Raw genomic sequence first — 23,134 nt, forward strand, 5'->3', positions numbered from 1 at the left:
TGCATTTTAGTATATGACAGGCAAACACAGATCACAGACAAACAAACATTACAATGCTGACACCAGCAATTTCAGAATGAATAAAGCAGCCTTCCCATTTTCAGTATTATTTAGAGCTCTCTGGATCTAAAACCAGAACAATAACAAGTAATCCTTTATGCATTGCTCACTTTTTCTCACGTATACTACTGAGAAAAAGATTTTAAAAGTTTGACAATTCATTTTAGGTAGAAGTTTGTAATATATTAGATCTGGAAAAAAAGGATATTTCTTTTTTGCAATTCCTTCCCTTTTTATTATTATTATTTTTTTAATTTAGTCTGAATTTTAAAAACCATAGTGAAAGGTAATTTTAGAACTCAGTTTTCTATAATGAGAGCTCAAGAACTTTACGAAGCACTTTGCTAGTTTAGGTCATCTGTGTCTTAGAATTTAATTTCGTAAAAAAATACATCATGAGTGGTATGGCTTATTCATATTTCAATAAATAACAAAATAAGCACTAGATAAAGCCCCTCATTTTCAGTAGTTTTCAGACTGCAGAGCAGCCATTAAGCTATAACTGCTGTTTTAACACTGAGAGTTGACTAAAGCTCAAAGACTGCAATCCCAGAGAGAATCAAATCCTAAAGCTTTCTTACCATCAGTTTCCCCTCTCCATACAACAACATGGTGGACTGGACAAAGTCACAGCCATACTTCCAGCTGTGGTCTCCTCAACGAGCACCTTCTAAAATTCTACCTCCCTAAAAGTAGCTATTGATTTCTTAGTGTCTCAGGTTTCCAAAAGCGGCAGTGTGCTGTCCTACAGATTGCCATTTGATGAAATAAATGAAATGCCTCTATTTATTCCATTCATATTCCTGTCCCCCATTTGACGGACTGCTCCATGCTGTGGCACTTCTATCATAGTGCCGTACACCCAATTCTACCAAGCAGCCCATCCACCTCAAAGCCATGAATTCTTCTGACTCTTGTGACTGTGAGCAGTCATGAGCAGCAAGACTGGAGGACCCCTGCTGAGCAGAGCAAATCCATCTCATTGCCTGGAGCCAGGGAACAACTCATCACCTGCGAGTGGGAGCCAAGATGTGACATGAGCCCTCGCTCAACTGAGACATAAGCTACACGATGCATATTCAAGCCCACATGGTGACTCTGCAGAGTCAGATGCTTTCTGAACTGAAGAACTCAAGCCTCATGAGAAGATGCAGCTATTTTGGGAGTCATACACCATAAGGAGATAATTTATTGACAGAATGCAAACCTTCATAGTATCTATGGGACCCCCCACGAACTTGTATTGTACAATCAGCCTCATAGAACAGCATTAAGCACTCTGAACAGTCTTCTAACTGCTCTCGAGTTTCTCCGGTACTCTGGATATTTTCCAAGCAGTAATTAATAGAATCAACACTTTCCCAGTATTTAGTGTTGATTCTGAACTAAACAAACTTGCTTCTCCCGAGAATAGTGAAATGCAGCACACGTGAAATCACAGTGGATGTTTTCAGATGTGGAACTTTTTGCTGTGTTTAATAAAATCTCATCAACTCTTATTAATACTGGATAGTAATGTCTACTTTCTGTCAGAGCCAGGAACATGAAACAAACAAACAAAAAAAAGCAACATGCTATCTCCTTCAATTATGGAAAAAAAAGAGCCTCTGCAAAGCTTTATTTAAGGCAGTATCAATGCATGGTAAATAACATATTAGAAGAACCATGATGCGATATGAGCTCCATATCATTTAGTTATCTACCTTCAAGTCACTACAGAAGGGGGAGAAGTCTGCAGTTCACATGGTGCTCACAGGAAAGTTGTGCTCACAGTAACAACAAGCCCACCCACGAGCTGCCCATTAGTGCCAGTAACCAGGCTTGCCTTCTCAACATGCAAGAAGCTGCAGCTACCCCAAAACACCTGGACAACATTTTTTACTGTTGAATGGGGCTTCAGTGTTCGCCCCAGAAGTGCTGTTCCAGTGCTACCAATATGAGATGTGCAGCCACGCAGACAGGCAAAGCATTAGCAGACACCAGTGTGGCATTATCACCAGGAGAAGGCAACCTGGTGAGATCTGTACTTCTTGAACTCCAGAGATGACAGATATTAAGGGAAAATGGATAGCAGTGAAGACAGAGAAATGCCTAAAAATCATTAAAATATGATCAAATGTGATTTAAGATACATTTTTTCTTCTCATTTACAGTCCAGGAATGAACACTGGTTTGCTGCATACCCAGCTTTCTATCTTCATATCCAAATGCAGCCACTGCACATGGGCAGGTATTATCAGATCCTGAGGCTAAGAGTCAGCAGTTTGAGTGCTAAGTTCACTGAGTTACTGTCATTCTCTCATACTGAGACCGCTGTAGCACAGTTCATTTAAACCTTTAAAAACATCGATGTGTAAGCGCCATTTTACAGGTGCCTGAATATCTTAGGGGATACCCAAGAGAAGGATCTATAATAAATTGTCCTTAATCTTAAATTTACTACGTACATGGAAGGTTCTCAAGGCTCAGAGAAATTACAAATACCATTGTGCTAGAGGGACTACCCACTTCTGCATGACCAAAACCTGAGCCTTCTATGATACAAATACGTATCTGTATTTATAAAATATATTTGTAAAATGCTATTACCTTATATCTGTAGTGTGTTGACACGTACTTTCAGCACCTGAGTCTAAGTAAATCACCTAATTGTTGGATATGTGAATGAAATAAAGGTTTTCATTTGTGCTACTAATTGAATACAGGAAGTACGCAATTTTCAAATGGGGCATTAATGTTCCAATACCAGATACCAAAACTTAATTACCTGGTAGTAATTACTTCCTCTTCATTATATTGTTTATAGGTAAAGAGAGAAAGACCACTGCTTCCATTATGGCTAATGTACGTGTGGCACCTGGCAGAAGAAGCAATGCTGACAGGTGTGGCCATGATTGTATCTTTGCTGAATTAGTCAAAAATCTTGTACTGAACTTTTGCTAGCTTTGTACAGGATCACAGAGGAGAGCAGAAAACATGCCAGCAAACATTTAACCCGCCAGGAATTTTGCAATGCATTTCAACCATCAGAAGAACTTTATATCCCATAAGAAATTTGTGGTTTCTATGAGATCTGAAAATAAAATAAACTAGAATCAGGAAGAGGAGAAGGGAATGAATAGCGGCGGCAGGTCACGGAGAGAAATCAAATGCTAAATGATCAGGTTGGGCAGACAATGAATCCTGAAGCACAGAGAGCCAGAACCAGGAAAGAGGCAACCTTCCAAATACATTTAGGTTATTTGGGAGTATACTTGTATGGCATGAGGTGACAGATAAAGCAATAAACTCATTTCTGTAGTGAACTGGTGGCACTAAGGAGTCAGGGAATACAACATTCCAATGTGCTAGACAAGACACTTGCAAAGGTCAGGGTGGCTTGATTTCTCCTTATTTATCTTTAATCCTTGAAATAAGGTGACAGCGCCAGTGTCTCTGGAGACAACTCTGTCCTCTCCTCCCCCCCTAAAAACTGATAAACAGTATTCACACCTTATTTAAAAAAGTATATGTTTACTGACAAAAATGTCACACAGTCATAGTACCAACCAGCTCTTGTGAAAGGGAATGAGGAAAGCACAACAGATTCTACTTACATTCTGGTATTGCTGGTCTTGTTGATAATTACAGATTTCCCAGTTTGATCCACATTGTGATCCATCCCAAAGTAAGCTGCCACTCTGTGTACCAGCATCCTCTGATATGAAGACATCTGAGGAAACTTTTTATAGTGATTACTGGAAAAAAAAACACACACAACAAATTCCACTGATAATTACATTTTCCTCTGAGCTACAATCAATTGACAACAGCAATGCATTTCATAACTCAGTGGACAGTCTGAAAATTTCTCCTTTGTGCATTTGCACACTGATGCTCACTACAAGAAGGCAGAAAAGAGTAAGCAAGTCTATTTACAGTTTCTATTAAGCACATTTCCACACACTACAAAGCTCACACCTCATGCTGTCAACCAGGCACTACTGCGCACAGATTTGCTGAGACACCAGCAACAGATTGCTGCCCTTCTCCTACAGGAGAGGCACAGAGCGATGCTGGGGAGATCTAGATTGGCACATTCTCCTTTTTCCTCTCTTTCTGTCACAGAGTTTATTTCCCAAGAGTGCAATTTCTTCCTCTGCTCCTATTCTGACTACTTTTTAAAGCTATAGGAACAGTTTATAAAGAAAACAAACAAACAACCAGCACAACTCCCCTCCCCCAAAATTCGGTGTTTTGTTTTCCAGCATGCTAGAATAACAGAGCACACAGGGAAACCTGCATGACAGCATATCTGACTGAGTATGTTTCTTCAGAAATGCCTGTGTCATATCCTTCACGCTAAAAGCTTGACTAATATTTTTGGATCCAACTGAGCAAAGCCAGTGGAAGCCATTGAAAAATTATTGCAAGAGGAAAAGCAAAAGGTTTTCATTTACATCCACTGTATTTTAAGCAGACACAATGTGTCAGGACATAAAAGCCTGATCTTATGACGTGCCATCAAAAGGGCTCAGGATGCTGGGGTCCATATGAGTGCATCAATCACTCAGATGTGTTTCTGCATGCACACGCGACCTCTCAACCAAGTGCAGAGCTCTACTTACTTGTTGTCACTAATAAAATCAATAATTTCCTGTTCCATTTTCAAGAGTATCATCCTGTCCCTGTCAAAAAGAAGAAAAAAACAAAACACGCAAGGAACTGTAGCATCAACTACCAACAGCCATTTTAGATCAAAGACCGAATATGCCAACATTTGTAAGGCAATTTTTCAAGTGTGGCCAGCCATGCTGACAAAAAACGAAATGTGTTTTGCCCTGGCACATCTGAAGAAGATCCCACTTGGCAGTGCTGCATCTTTCCTGACACGAAGACAGACTGAGACCTTCCTTGCATTCAAGCACAGTCAGAGGGCTTCCAGCCACATGGGGCTGTATCAGTGCGTTGCCCAGAACACTGCCCTGACTGCTGCGGCTAGCCCTGGTGTTTTCTCACCATTTTTGATGGAATATGACATTTCCAGCTAGCCCAGGCTCGTTAGTGAAAAGAGATGCCATCCACATAAATGTCCAGCATTCTCTAGGACACACATCTTTCTGTAGGCAGTGAACATTAAGTGAGAAGACTGTGCAGGCTGATCTGGTTAAGAGCACAGTACAGATCAATGCTATGAACAGGGACTCCCAAGAGACACTGTTGCATTTCTTACTCCAAATGTTCTGTTTTTCAACTGAAAGTTCTCAAGTGTTCCTTTTTCCTCCCTCTTCGACAAAAGTTTCCAAGCACAGCCCCATGTGTACAATTTTTGTAAGCTTGACAGAGTCCATCACTCCTTAACTCTTTTAAACTTTCTCATTTTGTACAGTTAAAACTGCTTATGGACTTTACCATCCACATCACGAGTGACCAACCTTTTGGCTTGCCTGGGCCCCACTAAGGGAAGAGAAATTGTCTTGGGCCAGTGTCTGGTTGTTGTGCCCAGAGCTGCGCTGCGCTGCTTGGTGAGGAAGAGCTGCCACCATGATGGCATGGGGCAGGGCATGAAGCTAATTACCAACTGTTCTTGACTGCATGCAGCCTGATCTATAGAAAAGGTTACACAACCTGTAACCTATTATTACTTCTAGATTTTCTATTACATGGCATCTATCTAACAGATTCAATGAAATTAACACACAAAACAATGTATAAATACATAACAAATCCTTTCTTAAGCCTTTAGAGGCAAATTTAACAGAAATGGGCTCACTGCTCTAAATGGTAGGAATACCAACAGAATTCAGCATTGTGCACAGGATTTTAATTGTCTACAGCAACACCAAAAGAAAGCTACTTTATATTCATATACAAATCTTCACTTGCAATTGTTACAGTAGCCCTAAAATCACATAGATGCTATATGCAGGAAAGTAAGAACAAAGACCAGATGTCACTGAAAGTGAAATTAAGTGATAGATGAGTGAAGAGGAGTAGGAACTGATGAGTTTTAACAGCTTTTTGTTCCATTAGAAACCTACCTTCCTTCACATTTTCCCTCACACCCGTCTACAGAACTAATAAAACATGATGTACAGTTTATGGAATTTCTAACATTGGCAGGTATAATTTAGGGTCAACTCTATATAAAGGGTCAACTCTATATAAAGGGTCAACTCTAATGCAGAAAGTACCTACCTGGGGTTATTCTTTAATGTGTTAATGAGAAACTCATGCAAATCTATCCCCGTTGAGTCTGTATACTCTTGACTGCAATCTGAAAAACAAAAACAAATACTCTGCACTCGTTTATTTTATTTCAACTGTTATGATGAAGTTATACTTTAAATCAAGTTCCATTTTCCAGCCGCAACCTGAAAGCATATATTCAGAAAGAAAGCATTCATTTGGAGTTCAAGTTAAAGTAAGTAAGTAAAGAGAAATTTGATCTTGGAAGCACGGGTGGATGTTCATGATTCCATTGTACTGTTCTACAGGACACAGCACCAAAAGCAGACGCTGAAAGAAAACATTAGGCATTTGAAAATCATGACAAACCATCAATGCCAAGCAAGTCATTTCCATACTCTTCATCTAAACTCCAAAGCTTTTAAAAATGGTTTTACTCATCACTTTGTACCACTTAATACATGCCGCACGCACAGAAAATGAGGCATGGTGCCAAGAGGAATTCTATAAACAGACTGAAAATCCAGTGACACCTGAAAGTAGGCGGGTAATGGGGACGTGTGACAGCAGTCAGAATTAATTTTCCAGCATTGCCACACTGCCTGAACCAAAGGCACGGGCAGATCCGCGAGCTGGCGTGAGCTGTGGAGAGCTCCATTGAAGCCAAATGACAATTCACACCAGCTGCGGATCTGCACCCAGGTAGGCGATGATTATTTTTAAGATGTTATGCTCTAACTTTGTACCGTGGATTAATAAAAAGGTTTTTCAAATATGACTTTGTTTAGATATAAGATCGGTCCTGAAGAAGTTGTAGTAGGTGATAGCAGGTGATAGGTAACTGCAATATTAGGTGGCAATGCAGGTTAAAGGTCGAAATTGGCTGGATTTCCTTATAGTATTTGAAAGAAATTCTCTGACATAGAGGAGTGATACTAACCAGGATTACTCTGCTGCCTACACTGCACAAACAACATGTCAGTGTACTGTCATTACCAGAGAGAGAAAAAGAATATTAGCCAGAGACTTATCCTTTACATAACCACACACGCTTACATACATATAAGTTCACACCACCACAGTTAAGTATTCAAAACAATCATTTTACATGAAAAAAAAATATCCACACCAAACCATTTTGGAAGGTTTCTCACTTTCAAAGCCCAACATTTCTATGAAAAATTCATGCACGCACATTTCACATTCTGAATTATCACAATGTGTGGGAACGTTCCTGAGTATTTATGCACAAAAAAAGAAACGTATTGCTTATAAGAGTAGTTATAGCAGTTTAAATATTCCAAATTCACCTTTTGATAACATTCTGATCTTGTTTTTCTCACTGTTTTTATCTTTCTCTTTATTTTTATCTTTCTCTTTTTCTTTCTCGGAGTCATCTTTATTAGTTTTATCTTCTTCTTGCAAACTAGGAAAACTTGAAAGCTGTAGTTGTATCGATTCCTGTTGGGAAGAAAAAAATAAATAACTTTAGGGCCAGATTCAATACAGTTTCTGTGATTCGCAGCCTGTGGAGATACACGTTAAACTGTGTATGTCTAGAAAAGCTGAAGCCAGGTACATTTCTTTCCTATTTGAAAAATGATTTTTTTTCCAGGAGAGTAACATCATCTTAGAAGCCAAATTCTATTAGCAGGTGATAAATCTACGTGCTTTTAGTCTACCTACGTTAAAGGTGCATTATTCTCCACTTCAGTAATTCACTCTCAAGAGTTGCCAAAACAGTGAATTGCATTTCATATGGGTCTTTGTAGGGAATTCTAAAAATTAAGAAATAGCACGAATGCCAAATGACAACCAGTGGGAAAAGGTCTGAAAAAAATGAGACTTTTTCCCCAGAAAAAGCAGGTTGCAGGTTCACATGAACTGCTTTGTGCATGTAAATTCAGCATCAGCAAGACTGAGCAATCAGGCTCTGATAGAAGAAATACGCAGGCAAATTATAAACTCATTTGTACCCAAAATGGCTTACTGAGTTACTGTATTGCATACTTCACATCTAAAAATGCACAAATATTCCTTCAGCTGAGGGGGTGAAGTGGGCACTGCAATATTCAAACAAGTTGTGGTAAGCAAAATTCTCCGAGGCACCGCATATCCTCAGAAATGCAGTACTTCAGAAAGACTGAGTCCCCTTGAAAGCATGCTTTAGCTTTAAAAATTAATTAAAATTGAGAATTCAAGCTCGTCGCCTTTCCTGATTTGCTTTAAGGAACTTGTTATTCCCCACTTCAACATCACTTACATTGTGTCCGTTTGAATAAAATGCAAATTGCAATATCTTGAGAAATATAAATAACGCTACGGTAACTTCTGAAGAAAACAATCTGATTGTACAAAACTTAAGGGAGCAGGCTTATGTGTTTGTATTTTTTGTTGAAAAAAATCCCAAAATAACAACATATGCTTTTGTGTAAAAATTGAATTAAGCTGCAGCAAAGCTCCCTGGTAATGCAGTATTTAATACAGGAGAGTCCTGCAGGCCTGATAAATTTCTGGCATCAGGTTAATGAAATCCAAATTCACCTCTGCTGCAGAAAAATCAGAATTTCTTGAATGCTACTAAATATTCCTACCTCACAATTTTTCAAAGAATAATAGCATAACAGAAGTATTGATAAAATGCTTCAAAATAAGGGATTTTTTTTTTTAAGGAAAAAAAAAAAACAACAACAAGACCACTGTAATTTAACTGATACTTTCAATATTTATTTTTTTAAAAACAAAATTTTGGTGCTTTCCTTGTCTTAAGTAAAGAACAAATCAGCCACCACAACACATGTGAGACAAAATCCTAATGGAACAAGGTAGCAGCATAAACATGCCACAGAAAGACAGGAATTGGGTAATTTCTCAGTCTAATCGAATGTGGCACAAAGGACTCAAGATGAAAAGCACTGTAAAGTAGAAACAAAGCCTTAGAACCCATATTTAATATGAACTACTCTCCTTAATCCCTATCTCTGTTATCTCTAGATGACAGTGCTAGCCAAGATCTCAGTGTACAGTGGGTACAAGGGAGGGACTGCTGGCCAGATGAGATAAGGGGCGACAGAAATGTCTGCTAACCTGCTTGGATGCACTGAGAGGGCTAAGATTGTGCCTGCTTTCTTTCACTTCAAATGGCAGAACAATTTCTCATTCAAACCCCACGCTTAGATCAACCACTGACAGAAGACCCCGTAGGACAGCCCTGAGCCCCTGTGCTGCTCCAAGCAGAGCAACCGTGCCATCAGCTTTCCAAACAGAGGAGAAAAATGTAACTGGCTGCGCCAATCTCAGGACATCAACCTTACGCTTCACAACGGCTGCAAACATGCACTTACTGCAATGAAAAACAACAGACTGTGCACATAAGCACACATATGAACATACAGGAAATGCTGTCTTACATTTAACATAACGCTTCTATGGTTGGTTGCGCTGGAAGAAACACACATGAAGGGCTGCAGAGTCGTGAAAGCAAGCTACTGTGTATTTTGTTATATTTTTATTGATGTTTCTCAATAATAAAATACAGTGTTAGTAAATACATTGATACAAGGTAAGTATAGTGAACAACAAAATAAATGTTCAAATTGCAGTAATACACGTATTGGTCAACAGTATAACATTAAAGGCAACATTCCTTGTAAGTAAGGACATAGTGAACTATCAGGTAAGCGTTCAAGATCAAGTAATACAGGTAAACAAGTGTTTTTTCCTTACACAGGAAAATGAAGGCAAGTATTCAAATATAAATACAAACATCAAGTCTGCAGTACAATCCATACTTTGTAGTTCTGGCAATGTACCATACATTCTCTGGCAATTTATTTTCTGTGCTTTGTAAACCATGAAGATTATATAATAATTAAAAAAAATAAGAAAAATAAGCTTTTTCTCCTATAAAGTGAAAGCAAAGCAACTGGGTAGGCACAAAGCTTCCTGTACCCTTCAGCCAGTCCAAGGAGGAGGCTGCAGGTCCCATGGCAAAGCTGAGCCACGTTCATTAGCCAAAGGGCAGTGAGGGCAAAAAGGCGACTCTGACCTCATTGATCACACCCAGCCAACTTCATCTTTACAAAATGGAAGCTAGGTCCAGGGAGCCTTTCATCTCCCATTATTGTTTCAGAATGGCCATGGACACCCCTGCTGTTCCCAGTGCAATCAGGTAGGGCCAGGCTCCGCGTGCAGCTGGAGCCCCTCTGCCTGAAGTAGGGAGGTTCAGTACAGATCCTGTGCAGTACATTATCAACTACCATGCCATGCTTAATACAGTCTCTTTATATTTATATTATTCTCTTTTTCATTCTCCAGTAAACAATAGAAAATACAAATGAAAGCAGAACAAAAGCCACGTGTGTCGAGCAATGCGTGTTAAGCTAGCATATACCTAGAACAGAACAACTGATAAAATAAAACTAGCAACTGCATAAACGTCATTGTAGAGCAGCAGAACATGGAAAAGTCCCCCTGCTAAACAACCTGGTTTTTGGTCTTTTAAAACAATAAAAAAATAGAAAAAATCTCTCCGTATATGAGAGAAGAGGAGAGCTGAATTTGATTCATTTCAAGTCAATAGAGGAAACTGAGAGAAAGTACACTTGAATGTGATTTTCCATTTTTTTTTTTTGTGCTAGGCTCTCAAGAAGTCACTTCTTCAAACTCTCTATGGCTGACCTCGTTTGCACGTATTTGCACATACACATCTCAAATTACATACAGGCAGGCAGTGCTCATGTTATTTTGGTTTTAGTTTGTGTGTTTTATTCAAGTCTTGTTCTTAGCAGGCAAACAAAGAAGCATATCTAAGGTTTTCCAACTGGGGTATTTTTTTAAAGTGGGTCTACACAGACTGCCACCAGTGTTAGGCTCCGGGGTGAAGGGACAGAACTCTACCAGTCACGGGGAATACAACACTACCAGTACAGATAGACTCAAAGACAAGCTTTTTGTTACTGGAAAGTCTACACCAAGAGTTTAGGAAACAAATGCCACTTGATAGAAGGCACCCTTGACTCTTCCAAGGTATTCTGGAGAGCAAAGGACCTGTAGATTTTAAGTGAATGGGATGCTGTTATGACCTGGAGTCTCAGAGGACCCAGAAACCAAAGCATATTCATAACTGTATCTGGTGCAGCCTCAGAAGAGATAGCCTTAGAGAAAATGACATTAATATTCTTTTTGATTGTTACTATTTGTTTTTTTTTAATTTTAGAAACTGAATTCTTTTGAATTCTTTTCCATTTGCTGAAATTTTCAGGGGGTCTGGAAGAAAAAGCAAACAACACCCTGTGACATAGTGCAAAACCAATATTTCAAAATAAAGTTCACGCTAAACCAGATAACTCCACAAAAATGTGTTCACTGTCAAATGTAATTTTTTCCCCCAAGAAACACACTGCTAAATGCCCAATTAAGTAACGTAGCCATGCAGCAGAACTCGGAGGTCAACCATGCAGCTAACAGCAATGACTGTAAACGTACCTGATTGTCGTGAAGGGTTTCCGCTCCTGGGCGAGGGGATGACTCCTCACACACAGCAAGACTCCGGACGAGCTTTCCCTTAGCTCCTGACTGAATAAGACAGAAAGAAAACGAGAAAGAAAACACTCCTGCTGATCCCAGGTCACATAAACAGCACATCAGCTGTCCCTAAACATCCCGAACACCTACGGAAGTAAATATCCAGTACAGCTTTATCTGACTTAGATATGGACAGAAAGCTATTGTAAGCTATGAGCCACATATGAGAGGCAGTTAGTTTCTTTGTGCTTTTAGTCATTTCTGCTATGGTTCGCTTCCACTAAATCCACTAAAAAAAAATATCAGAGTAGATAATCCAATACTAATAATAAGGAACAGATTAATAAAACACTCAGGTTTTACAGATTCCCAGCTTGGAAAATTATAGAGCTTCTGCTGCCCTAGAAGCTCCTTTGCTCCTCCATACCCCTTCTCCCCCAACCTGGAGTAAAATAACCTCTGTTACTTACATCAAAATTCAACCATTAAAATAATATTGAAACAAACATAAAATGCTCATTATCAAAGCAAAGGGAATAAGTATTTTCCTTCCTCATTGGCACACTCAGTTTAACATGAGCACACGAGCCCACAAGCATGTAAGTACTGGGGATAAACAATGGGATGCCTGACACATCTCACCTGAAGGAACTCCTCTACCTTTGTGCAACAGGATTAGAGGTAAAAATAAATAAATAAATAAATAAAAGGAAAAAACAACCAAACAAAAAAACCCACCACAACCAACCAGCAGAAGGCCATCAATCCAATTGCAGACAGATGTCTGACTCAAATTCTCCATCCAAACATGGCAGCTTATCATGCAATTCCAAACAGAGATGGACCCTTACCTTAGATCTCTTTTTCTGCTGGTTTGCACCTCGTTTCTGGGTATGGTAAAAAAAAAAAAAAAAAAGAAAAAAAAAAAAAAAGCAGTTTTCACTTCAGTAGGAAATGTGCACAACAAGAGCATTTCCGATAAGTAAAGAAATTAAATCATTTCTAAGCCAGTATTTTAATGAGGTGCTGATTGCCAGAAACAACTTCCCCAAACCCAGTCTGGAAAGCAAGAAGAACAGAGAATCACCTCTGCTCACCTCATCCATTTTAAAAACAGGTACAATCAGCACAAACACTGCATAGTGTTCTGTAATTTTTGCATAGAATAGAATTACAAGAAAAGACATACTTAAGTAAATGCTTCCCCTCTCCAAATTCCTCTTAAATTGTAGTCTCCCCCTTTATTTTATATTCCATTGAGCAAAATGGATTTAGACCCCCTCATTCGACAAAGTCTTCTTGTTAAATTACCTTCTTAGGCTTTGCAAAACAACTTTTTGTTGGCAGTAACACCTACAAACCAAACCACACATTAAGTAATTATTCATTAGCATTACCTGTAAATTCATGAGATCAAGGTAGTTTTCTAAATCCCCAAAGAGGGAAAACAGTCAAATATTTCACCAAGCTCTAACACAGACGTGTAGGAATTAACTTCTCAGAAAAATTAATAACATGGACAGCAGCCTAAAGAGCTTGAAAGGTATAACAAATAACAGCATTTATTTTACAGGGACATAAAAGGATCCAAATGAAAAAAAAAAAGAAACAACGAAAACCAAAAAGAGCCAAGTCTCAAATTATGAGGGAATAAAACAAGGGAAGCGTAGGCAATGAAAGAGGTCATAGAAATGGAAGTGCAATGATAACACATCAATATCTAATGCACGCATCCGCTATTCCCATCTTACCTGCAGCTCTGTCTTGCCATCACTCAGTTTTTCCTCTTTCTCCTCTAGTTCTGAGCTTTCAGATTTATTAAGGATACAGTTGTCTGGGGTTGCTTCTGAGATGGCAGACTCCTGCTCTTTCGCAGCTTCCTCTGCTGTCTCCTGGTTCAATTTACCTTGCTCAGACATTCTTCCAGACAGAAATTAAAATAACAAGATTTGGTGACCTGAAAGGTCAAGATACCACAACACAAACACAAAAACACCAGGGATGAATTTTATTTTTTTTTACATTCCCAGGCAAGTCATTTCATTCCCTTCAATAAATAAACCAAAGTGAGGAGCTCAGGAGTTGAGAGCTATGCACGTCTCAGCTGAAGTGATGCATTCAATTGACAGCATTGGGTAACATCAGAATTGACTTGGGATAATTGAGCAGAGCTCCAAAACTAAAGAGTGCTGCAGGGGTTGAGAAACAGCTTTAAGGCAAGGCTCTGAGACAACTGGGTGAAGGGAGGGGGAGAGAGGGGCTCTGCAAAAGACCTCAGTGGCACCAGGCAGGGAAGAACCCGCTCTGCCTTACAGGTGGGCTGGCATGTGCTTCCCTCCCCTAGATCTTTCTTTTTTTTTTTTTAATTTTAAGAAAACTACAGCCTCAAATGAAAGAGAATGAAAAATAAAAGACAAGCACCAACCATGATATCGTGGCTTTTCAACACTCAGCCGTGTTTTCTGTATATGACAGAAGCCTGTGGTGCTCAATATTGGTTAACAGTAATAATAAAAATTCAGTTGGAGAGGTAATAATTCAATATAAACACGAAATCTAAATTTGGCAATAAAACTCTCAGGGCTTGCGTTCGCAGGCATCAAACTGACAGCTCCATTATTAAAAGTCTAAACCTCTTCCTAAGCCCCATGTCACTCTCTAGCACAGTGGAAATCCTACAGGATGCCCACGGCAGGTATTTCTGATGATGACATCCTAACCGAACTGCATTTACTCTTGGCTCACAATGGGTTGCAGAAGCTCTAAAAGCTTTTCAAAGTTAAAGCCTATTATTATTTTCCTCTCTAGCACCCTCTTCAAGCCTCCCCACTGATCAATTGTCAAATGAGACTTGTGAATAATTTAATTATTTCTTCCTCTCCATCCATTTGGCTTAAGATGCATCTTCAGGAGAAACAACCACAGCTGAGGAGTTATTTCTATGAGTCTTTCACAAAATCTCACCTCTTGTTTACAATGATACAGCGGTTATTAAGAAAAACCCCACTTTGCCATGTTTCTTTTTACAGCTTCTAATCAATACTCAGCAGATCTGTTAGCTTCAATTTTTTCCTCAGTTTTTTTTTCAACTTTTCACTCAGCTCCAATTTTTGTAAAGCTATGCTTTAAGTGAAAAAAATGTGCTAGTATTTTTTAACCTTATTTGTCCCAGTTTTTGCTTTTTTTTTGACATGATAAGCAAATAAAATCCTTCCAACATTACATCAAAACGCTATTTCCTTAGAGAACTGTGGATTTTGCAAGATAGGAAACTACACGGAATATTAAGCTTATAAATTTGATTGCAGAAAGCCAATTCAAGCTTTGAACTATCCTCATCCCCCCACTCCTCTACCCAGGAAGAGTAATGCTATTGGTTAACCTGCAGCTATAGCTGATACTTTGCTAAAATTTCAAAACATGATGAACTGAGAGACCAAGAGTTGGTCTGCTAAAAGGTCCTTAATTTGCTATGGATTTATAACCAAGACGTGCACGTACATAAACTCTATGTGTTCATATCATCCCACAGCTCATCTACATGCTCACACGACATTTAAAAACCAGTTATAGTCATGGCTAGGCAGCTGCACTAAAGAAATCATTTACCTGAAAAACTGCTATAATTCCCACTGTCTTCCTAGCGTCTTCTGTTGCTCTTCGCTAGTTAAGTCCACGCAAATGATCAACAACAACTTGAGTCCCATGTCCCCATTAGCAGTTCAGCATGCCTATCTCCATGCTGCTTCTTCAGAGAGTTTGATGGATCATCGTCAACCTGGAAAAAGACAAAAAGTAAATAACAGTAACGGTAACGATCGTGGTATGGGTAAGGATGCAGTAGACAAGACCAGATTTCTAACACTAATGACCGGCTTCAAGTAAATCACTTTCACAGCTTGATCCAGCTCCACCTGTCTCAAAACTGCCTGCTTCTTCTCTAATGAAGGCTAGAGCCGGCTGTTCAAGGCATAACAGCTCCTACGCAAAGAACTAAAATTAACAATTGCATTATGCACTGAAGATTACTCACTTCAATTCTAACCTTTTTTAGTGAATTCCAGCACTTCTCATTAAAAAAAGCACATATACATATTTATATATAAGCTCATCTGTTTGCTTCAACAGAAATCTCTGAGGGCATGAGCAAGAAAGACTTGCTTGTTTTTAAACGACAGCTGCTGCTCCAACTAGAATTTACATCTTCAAATAGGACTGAAAATCAGCTAGATGGGGGTTTCTGGAAAGTGACCTCCTTTGCCAGGGAGGTGAACTGAGGTTTAGTAAGCCAAATATAAGTTGAAATGTTCAAGAAGGGGAGGTGGATGGGTTTGCAACTCTACTCCCCAAACAATGCCGAAAAGAACTTCCTGCTGTACACAAGGAGACCTCCAGGTTATCACTGGAGAAATACACCTAAAAATTTGCCTCATTGCACAGCATTGACTGCACTGCAACCAATATATACTGTTCATCAGGAGAGTGTTGGCCAACTGAGTAACTGGTGTGAAAGAATGTGAGCATTTTGGGACAAGGCTGATCTGCCAGCCATGGCTGCGTGCTCAGCTGTCCACTCCTCAATGCTTGCCTGTGCACAGAGGTTGAAGCAGTTAGTACATGTCACAGAAATGGGAAATAGGAAGAAACCCACTGCATTCTGCTTCAGAAGGAAAAAAAAATGTTGAAAATCATCTCGGATTCCTTGTTTCCAAGGCATACTGAAAACCACACCTGGCTGCAGCTGCCAGGAAGTACTGGCAGATCACAGGAGCTTCCAGCATTCAAGTAGCTGGATGCCAAGACACCAAAACGCAACTCAGCATTGCACAACATCAAGCCCTGCTCCCTCCAGAACTTCAGGCACAGAGGAGAAGAGCACGCAGCTCTATGAATTTCTACAATGCCATAAACTTACATTAATGAAAGCATTTCCACAAGCCACTTATAATTTGTAAGTGTAAGTAATTTGCAGAGTAAGACATTCTCATGTCAGTATTTCTAGCAGGGCATATTCAGTAATGTGTCTCACAGAGAAACGTACTTTGACATGATGAGGGTGGCAAAGTAACAGCATGGAAAATTATGCCCAAGCACACAAGCACACACAAAAATATATTTAATAGAGCCAACAGCCAAAGAGGTTGTGGTGGCCAACCAATCAAAAAAAAACAAAACAACCTAACACCACCACCACGAAAATTATAAACAAAGAAAAACACACAGAGAACCCCAAAGTTGTACAGTGTGTTGCAGTTGCACCTGGAAAGCAGCCAGGCAGGGAAGAAAACACTGCAATCAAACACCACCCAAACCAACTAACCTGTACCAAAAATCAGAACACAAACGATTATTTCAGGATTCTTCAGTGTACGACGCTGTATGCATTAACTATTCATAAAACTAACAGGACAAACCAAAAAACGGACCCCAAAGCAAGCAAGCAAAGAATATCACACCTAGGATGTGATTTCCTGCAATTCCAACGCAGTTCTATGCCGTTGATGCCGAACATAATCTTATCATGCTCAGAGACAATTCCCCCTGTTGTTACAGTTAAGATTTCTAATGCCAACATGATTTTTCAATGGTAAGGTATGAGAAAACTATAGAATCTTAAGTTATAACAACTCAAATTTTCCCTGAGAAAGCAAACAAGTAGAAAAATAAGCTTACACTGTGCAGCTACCACCTGTCAAACCTGCAATGACAGTGTTTCTTGGGAAGATTCTTAAAAACTCTTCCAATTTTATTTCTGGGGATTAAAAAAAAAGGCAAGACGGCAGGTATGGCTGAGACATATATCACTTAGTCAAGCTCCTCGTCTTTGCTTAATATAAATTCCCTCCTCCTCTAGGTAATTTAGAAGTGATGACTAATCACTTACATACTACAATACGTAAGATACACTTCTGGTTGTTTGGGTGGGTTTCCAAAAGGACTCAGATTTCTATAAAATACTTCAAGGGAGGATGCAAACAGCAAAATGGCATCAGGCAGAAAATAGCCATTAGAAGTGAGGCGTTTTGATGGCACACGCATTTCTATTTTCCGCGCGCTCCCAGGATCCCCAGTCACTCGGTGATGAGCACGCTTCTCGCTACTGCCAGACCTACGGTGACAGCTCTGCCTTGGAGAAGCATACTGGATCATTCTCCTCCCTGCACATCACAAATGTCAGCCCCGATTTGACTGTCAGGCCTCAGCGCTGGCGTGACGCAGGAGGCAGAACACACGCATTTGGAGCTTTCGACTCGGGAAGAAAGGTGGTTTTTGCCTAGCAAGGGGCTTTGCTCTTCCTCATTTAAAAGCGAGTCTTACATTACACAGTGTTGGGAGCTTAGATGTGGTCTGCAGGAGACTGCAGTAACATCTGAGCATCTAATTTCTTAATGCAACATGAGCATCGCACGCAGCATGGAACAGAAGATACAGGTGCTCACCAAGCTGTTTGTAGAGCTTCTTCCCAAGAAATCGCATCATCAGTTAGCAAAGAATTTACAAAGGCCAGCTGATCAGCATATGCTGTAGGATGAAAATGCTGTTCTTTCTTGAATTGTTTTCTTTATCAATAGGGCTTTTGCTTCAAAAGCTGAGGGTACTGCTGTGCAGGAGCAGATGCTGCCAGAGCCCATAGAGAAGGGGCTGCACGAAGGCACGTGCACTCACATATGCTTGCATAACACGCACCACATATATCCCCAGAAAAGCCCATAGGAAGATGTATATTTAGATTAATGCACGAGTTTAGAAACTATAGATGAGCTGTCAAAAAAAAAAAAAAAAAAAAAAAAAAAAGGCAGAAGAGAACAACAAGCAAAAGCATCAGAAAAACCACCTCACTGAATGTCTGATAGGTGATCACCAACTGAAATCAAACAGCAAAACCTTTAACAAAACCCACAGCAGGACAGTAAGCATGCCTGTATTAGGTGTCAGCAACTGCCTCCATGGTCTCAAAGGTCTTGCCCACGTGTGTTACCTAAAGAGGAATTTTGAGATCCTTACGCTCTGGCACAGCTGCCCAGAAAAGCTGTGACACCCCATCCCTGGAGGTGCTCAAGGCCAGGTTGGATGGGGCCAGGGGCAGCCTGGTCTGGTGGGTGGCAGCCCTGGCCATGGCACAGCGGTTGGAACTAGATCATTTTTTAAGTCCTTTCCAACCCAAGCCATTCTATGACTCATTTAATTTCATTAAATGATTAAATTTCATTTAATCATTATTGTCACATCCTCTCTGAGAAGATGAACAGTTTTTAAGCCCAAACACTTTAACCAGGAGCAGGCAGCACAGCACACCCCACCCGAGTGACACTCAAATGTGTTTTCCAAATAAAGCCATGAAGCACAGAGGTAAAAATGACTCTCCCACTGTAAGAGCTCAGGCATTACTTCCACTATGCAACGTATACTGCATTCATACTGATTCAAAGACAGCTTTAATTCATTACTGCTAATGCCTGGAAACCACAGGAAATGGACTACAGCATTACCTCCAACTTATCAGTACACTCAGCCCTCAACATGTCAAACTCCCCACTATTTGACCCTCACTTAAAAGTTTCAGCATCGAGCAATCTGTGGCAATCTCAGGGTTCACATCGAAAACGAAGCTTCAAGTCTCTGTCAGCACTTTGAAGCAAAGTGTTAGAATACAAAACCTATTAAAAAGAAAAATTTAAAAAAGGCAAATGAAGTAAATCCCAGAGCTTTTACTTGGAATACTCTACTGCCCAGCTGTCTTCTGGATCTGCATCACTAAACTGGCCATACAGCGTGCTTCCTTCCTGTTTTCCCACTGAAATTCTTTTATGCACTTGAGAGCTGCCTGCTTAACCTTAAAACATAAATATTTTTTAAGAAGTGTTTGAAGCCTTATTTCCCACCTCCTCTTGGTCTTCAGTTTGCCTCCTCTGCATCATCATCACAAAAGCAATGTAGCAATTGCCTACATTTTTTGGTCCTACATGCCATAGACCTTTGCAGATAGAAGGCTATTTAGATTTATTCACTGTTGGCATTTTAACACTGACTGTCAGATAGCAGAGGCCAGTATTTTTTTTTCCAGGCTGGCAGAAACACGAGCACCTTACAACAGCAAGCTACTGATACGCTTTAAGCAATCCAGCAAATCATCTTCAGCAGCAACAGTGGGCAAACACAACAGAAATTGATGAATTAAACTACTCTGGATAAGAATTCAGATCCTGAGACATCTAGTTGTCTTCTAAACAGAAAAGAGGAGAGAGCAGAAGAGGAACAGCATCCCAGCTGAACTCTGTCTTCAAAGGCATAAAGACTAGCATTGGCTTTCCTTTAAACCCGCACATAAAATCCAGTTTTTATGAATTACAACAGGGATGAGACAATTGTAACAATCAAAAGTTGTAAACCACAAAACATTGCTTTATAACTGATTTCACTATTTCAAAGGCATCTTCTTGCTCCTGTGGATTGCCACCAAGATTTTTCACTTTAATCCCCTGTCAGAAGACCTCACGTCAATGTCATCATCTTCAGCCAAGCAGCAGCAATGATGTTCCCTTTAGCTTGTTTTATTTCTGCAAAGCTAGAAGCTTTGCCCAGGAAAATAAATAGTGATGGCCTACAGGGAAAGCCTGTTTACATACTTAAGAAAAGGCTCAGGAAGTTGCTCTTTTATCTGTCACAATGGCCATTTGAAGTCTTCCAGGATCAGCATGAAAGATACAAGGTATTGGTTGGTCTGGCTAATAAATGTCAATCACAGTAGTTTATCAGGAGCCAAGCAATACCCAAACTTTTAACAAGCTAATCCAACATATAAATCAGCATCCTCAGAATGAGCTGTTTGCTTTAGCTCAGACTTCAGAGCACGCATACCAATTTGTGTCTCATTCCCAGACCTAATTTTGACAAATTTCCCTAGAATTGAAGTCATTAAACTACCTGGTCAGACACTCCTTGGCAGAAAACAGCTCCCACGACTCCAAACACAGAGACACAGTGGTTCCCAGTCACGCTTTTAATTCGCACAAGTCTTCTGTCAGCACACACAAGTCACCTTAAGTTTTACGACGACATCAATAACCAATATAGGCAAATAAATAATTGAAAAGGGACCAGGACTCCCTTGGCTCTATTGCTCAGCTATCAAAGGCAATCATATACCAAAACCCTCTCGAAAGACTGATCAGCTTTACTCAAGGATTAGAGGGCTTCCAAAGAGCACGCCAGTAACACATCAGGGTGCCCAAGAGCCTCACAGCCTAGACAGGACATACTCCCGCACTATCCTGTTGCACACAAGTCTTTCCTACATTTTTCTTCTTGTGCCAATGAATGTTTATTTTCAACTGCTGTTCTGACTTCTTGATAGTCTTCCTGTGGGGAATAAGTGTACATCACCTCGTGCTCTGCTGCTGGTTGAAGGTTGAAGAACACAACTCCCTTTGTCACTTACACAGGAATATGCCGTTTCCATTGTTTACTTCCAGTCTCACTTTTTATCCATATAGACAGATTTTATCCACAGACTGCAGGTAATAAACAAGTGTCCAGAGAAGTCATGATGCCCTATTCTGTAAGCCTCGATTACACCAAACAAAGCAGTTAAGTCCAAAAAGAAAAAAACAAAAACCAAAAACCTATATTTTAAGTACTTCTAGCATGTTCTTTCAATAAAGCTTTCTGAATAGGCTCATTCAAAACAAAATTGTGTCATATATTTTAAAACATAACACGGGACATGGATGGCAATGACTCACAGGCAATTGCTTTACACTTCTTTCCAGCATTACCAGTGGATGAAGGCAGAAAGAGAAGGAAAATGCTGCAGGAACTGACCAAGTATCACTGATCCTCTCATACACTCGTGATTTTTTTTTCCCCTCTCCCAATTTATATAATGGTGTCTATATTTCATCCTGCCATCTCTTGACAAATTAGGTGCATTTTCACTAGCGCTAGCTTAATTGGCAAATCCTAAAAGAAAATAATTGCTAACAGCAAAGCAGCATTATGCTGATGAACCAGACCCACACTACAATTGCCAGAGCAGACAAACACTGACTGCTGAACAGCAAAAAGCTTTCACAGGAGAAAGAAAAAATATTATATTTCCCCCCAAAAGTCTTTTTTGGTTACAGGAATTAATATAGTAGCTGCTCTTTTTTTATCGTAATACAATTTTCTCAAACAAAACTGGCCTGCAGCTAAAGAAAAATTCTTCTTTTTAGACAAAAGAATTTTAAAAAGCTATAAATCTCCAGGAATTAAAACAACACCACTTGGAGGTATTTTTCCCTGTCACTCTGCTGCTCAGACACTGCACAATGTGACTCTCCATATTAAGAGACAACTGGTATCAAGCTTGTATTAATGCATGGCAAGTTTACCAAACTCATATTCCAACCAATTTATGTAGCTAAAGCTTGAGCCTCTTCTACCAATGGCAATGATCGCCTTTAGGGAGTTACCAGGGCAAGATTGTTTTATAATTTTTATTATTACATTATTATTTTATACTTACCAATGCAGACACATTCCTAAAGTTTCTTTTTGATCATGTTTTAGACAGTATATTGGAATATATATTCTTAGCTCTTGGCTTCTTACGCGCATGACTAAACCTGGCAGAGCAAAGTCCAGGGCAAATAATTTGGGTAGAAACAATTCCCTTGTCAAGAAAGCTTATCTTAGTAGATCCCAGTATCCTGCCTAAAATCTTGCATGGAGCAGAAACAATATCTTAACAGCATTCAATCTAATGGGGACCTGCACCTCATTCTGAGCTCTGAATTTCCTGATCACGCTCACTTTTCCTTGTCACAGATCTGTTCCCATTTTTCTCTTTGTGTGAAATGCTTCTGAAGGAAAAGTAAACCACAGCAGAAACATTAGTTATCTTACCGTTCAAACACCACGGGAAGATCATAAACATATGTATTATACATAAATACATATTTATACAAGGTAACTGCACATTTTACATATTTACATTTTATATTTTACCATATTTATATAAATACCTTAATCTCATTTTCTCCGTCCTATTTTGGCTGGTTTTAGGCAATGCAGTTAAATAAAAACCCCATACTTAACAAAAGAATGCCAAAACACGCCGTGGTTTGAATTCAATGCTGTATACTGCCATTGTATGAAAAGAAAAAGAAGGAAAAGGAAAACTAAGACTGTGACTTAGAAGCTAAGATGGCAACTGATTAAAGGATGTTACAAAAGCCAATGACATCATTCCACATTTCTGCACAGCGCTCCAAGCACTTACACACCAAGTATTCGGAGCTTACGCTCAGTTGTAGAAATAACAAGGAAATGAACATCCTCTCAATTCCCCTGCCATCTCCAAAAACGTTGTTGGACATTCCCAGCCTATGTAACCGCT

At 39.6% G+C, this 23,134-nt stretch overlaps 1 protein-coding gene across 24 annotated transcripts in view; it reads right to left on the minus strand.

Annotated features, from left to right (window-relative positions):
• ARPP21 (cAMP regulated phosphoprotein 21) overlaps window positions 1-23,134 on the minus strand; it is a 193,436-nt gene that overhangs the window by 83,559 nt on the left and 86,743 nt on the right. For 15 of the 24 annotated variants that reach the window (XM_042888339.1, XM_042888353.1, XM_042888344.1 and 12 more), the window contains 9 exons: window positions 15,364-15,532; window positions 13,506-13,711; window positions 13,066-13,107; window positions 12,606-12,641; window positions 11,716-11,805; window positions 7,539-7,689; window positions 6,238-6,316; window positions 4,668-4,727; window positions 3,657-3,797 (listed from right to left, as the gene is read on the minus strand). In XM_042888339.1, coding sequence (XP_042744273.1) covers window positions 3,657-3,797; window positions 4,668-4,727; window positions 6,238-6,316; window positions 7,539-7,689; window positions 11,716-11,805; window positions 12,606-12,641; window positions 13,066-13,107; window positions 13,506-13,673 — 767 coding nt within the window. In that variant the 5' untranslated portion in view covers window positions 13,674-13,711; window positions 15,364-15,532. The remainder of the gene's footprint in view (window positions 1-3,656; window positions 3,798-4,667; window positions 4,728-6,237; window positions 6,317-7,538; window positions 7,690-11,715; window positions 11,806-12,605; window positions 12,642-13,065; window positions 13,108-13,505; window positions 13,712-15,363; window positions 15,533-23,134) is intronic. The other 9 variants (XM_042888349.1, XM_042888347.1, XM_042888357.1 and 6 more) reach the window with 2 other exon arrangements.

The sequence above is a fragment of the Lagopus leucura genome, unplaced genomic scaffold (assembly GCF_019238085.1).
Source record: "Lagopus leucura isolate 7727_CA_CO unplaced genomic scaffold, USGS_WTPT01 Super-Scaffold_100157, whole genome shotgun sequence".
In the NCBI taxonomy this organism is placed as follows: domain Eukaryota; kingdom Metazoa; phylum Chordata; class Aves; order Galliformes; family Phasianidae; genus Lagopus; species Lagopus leucura.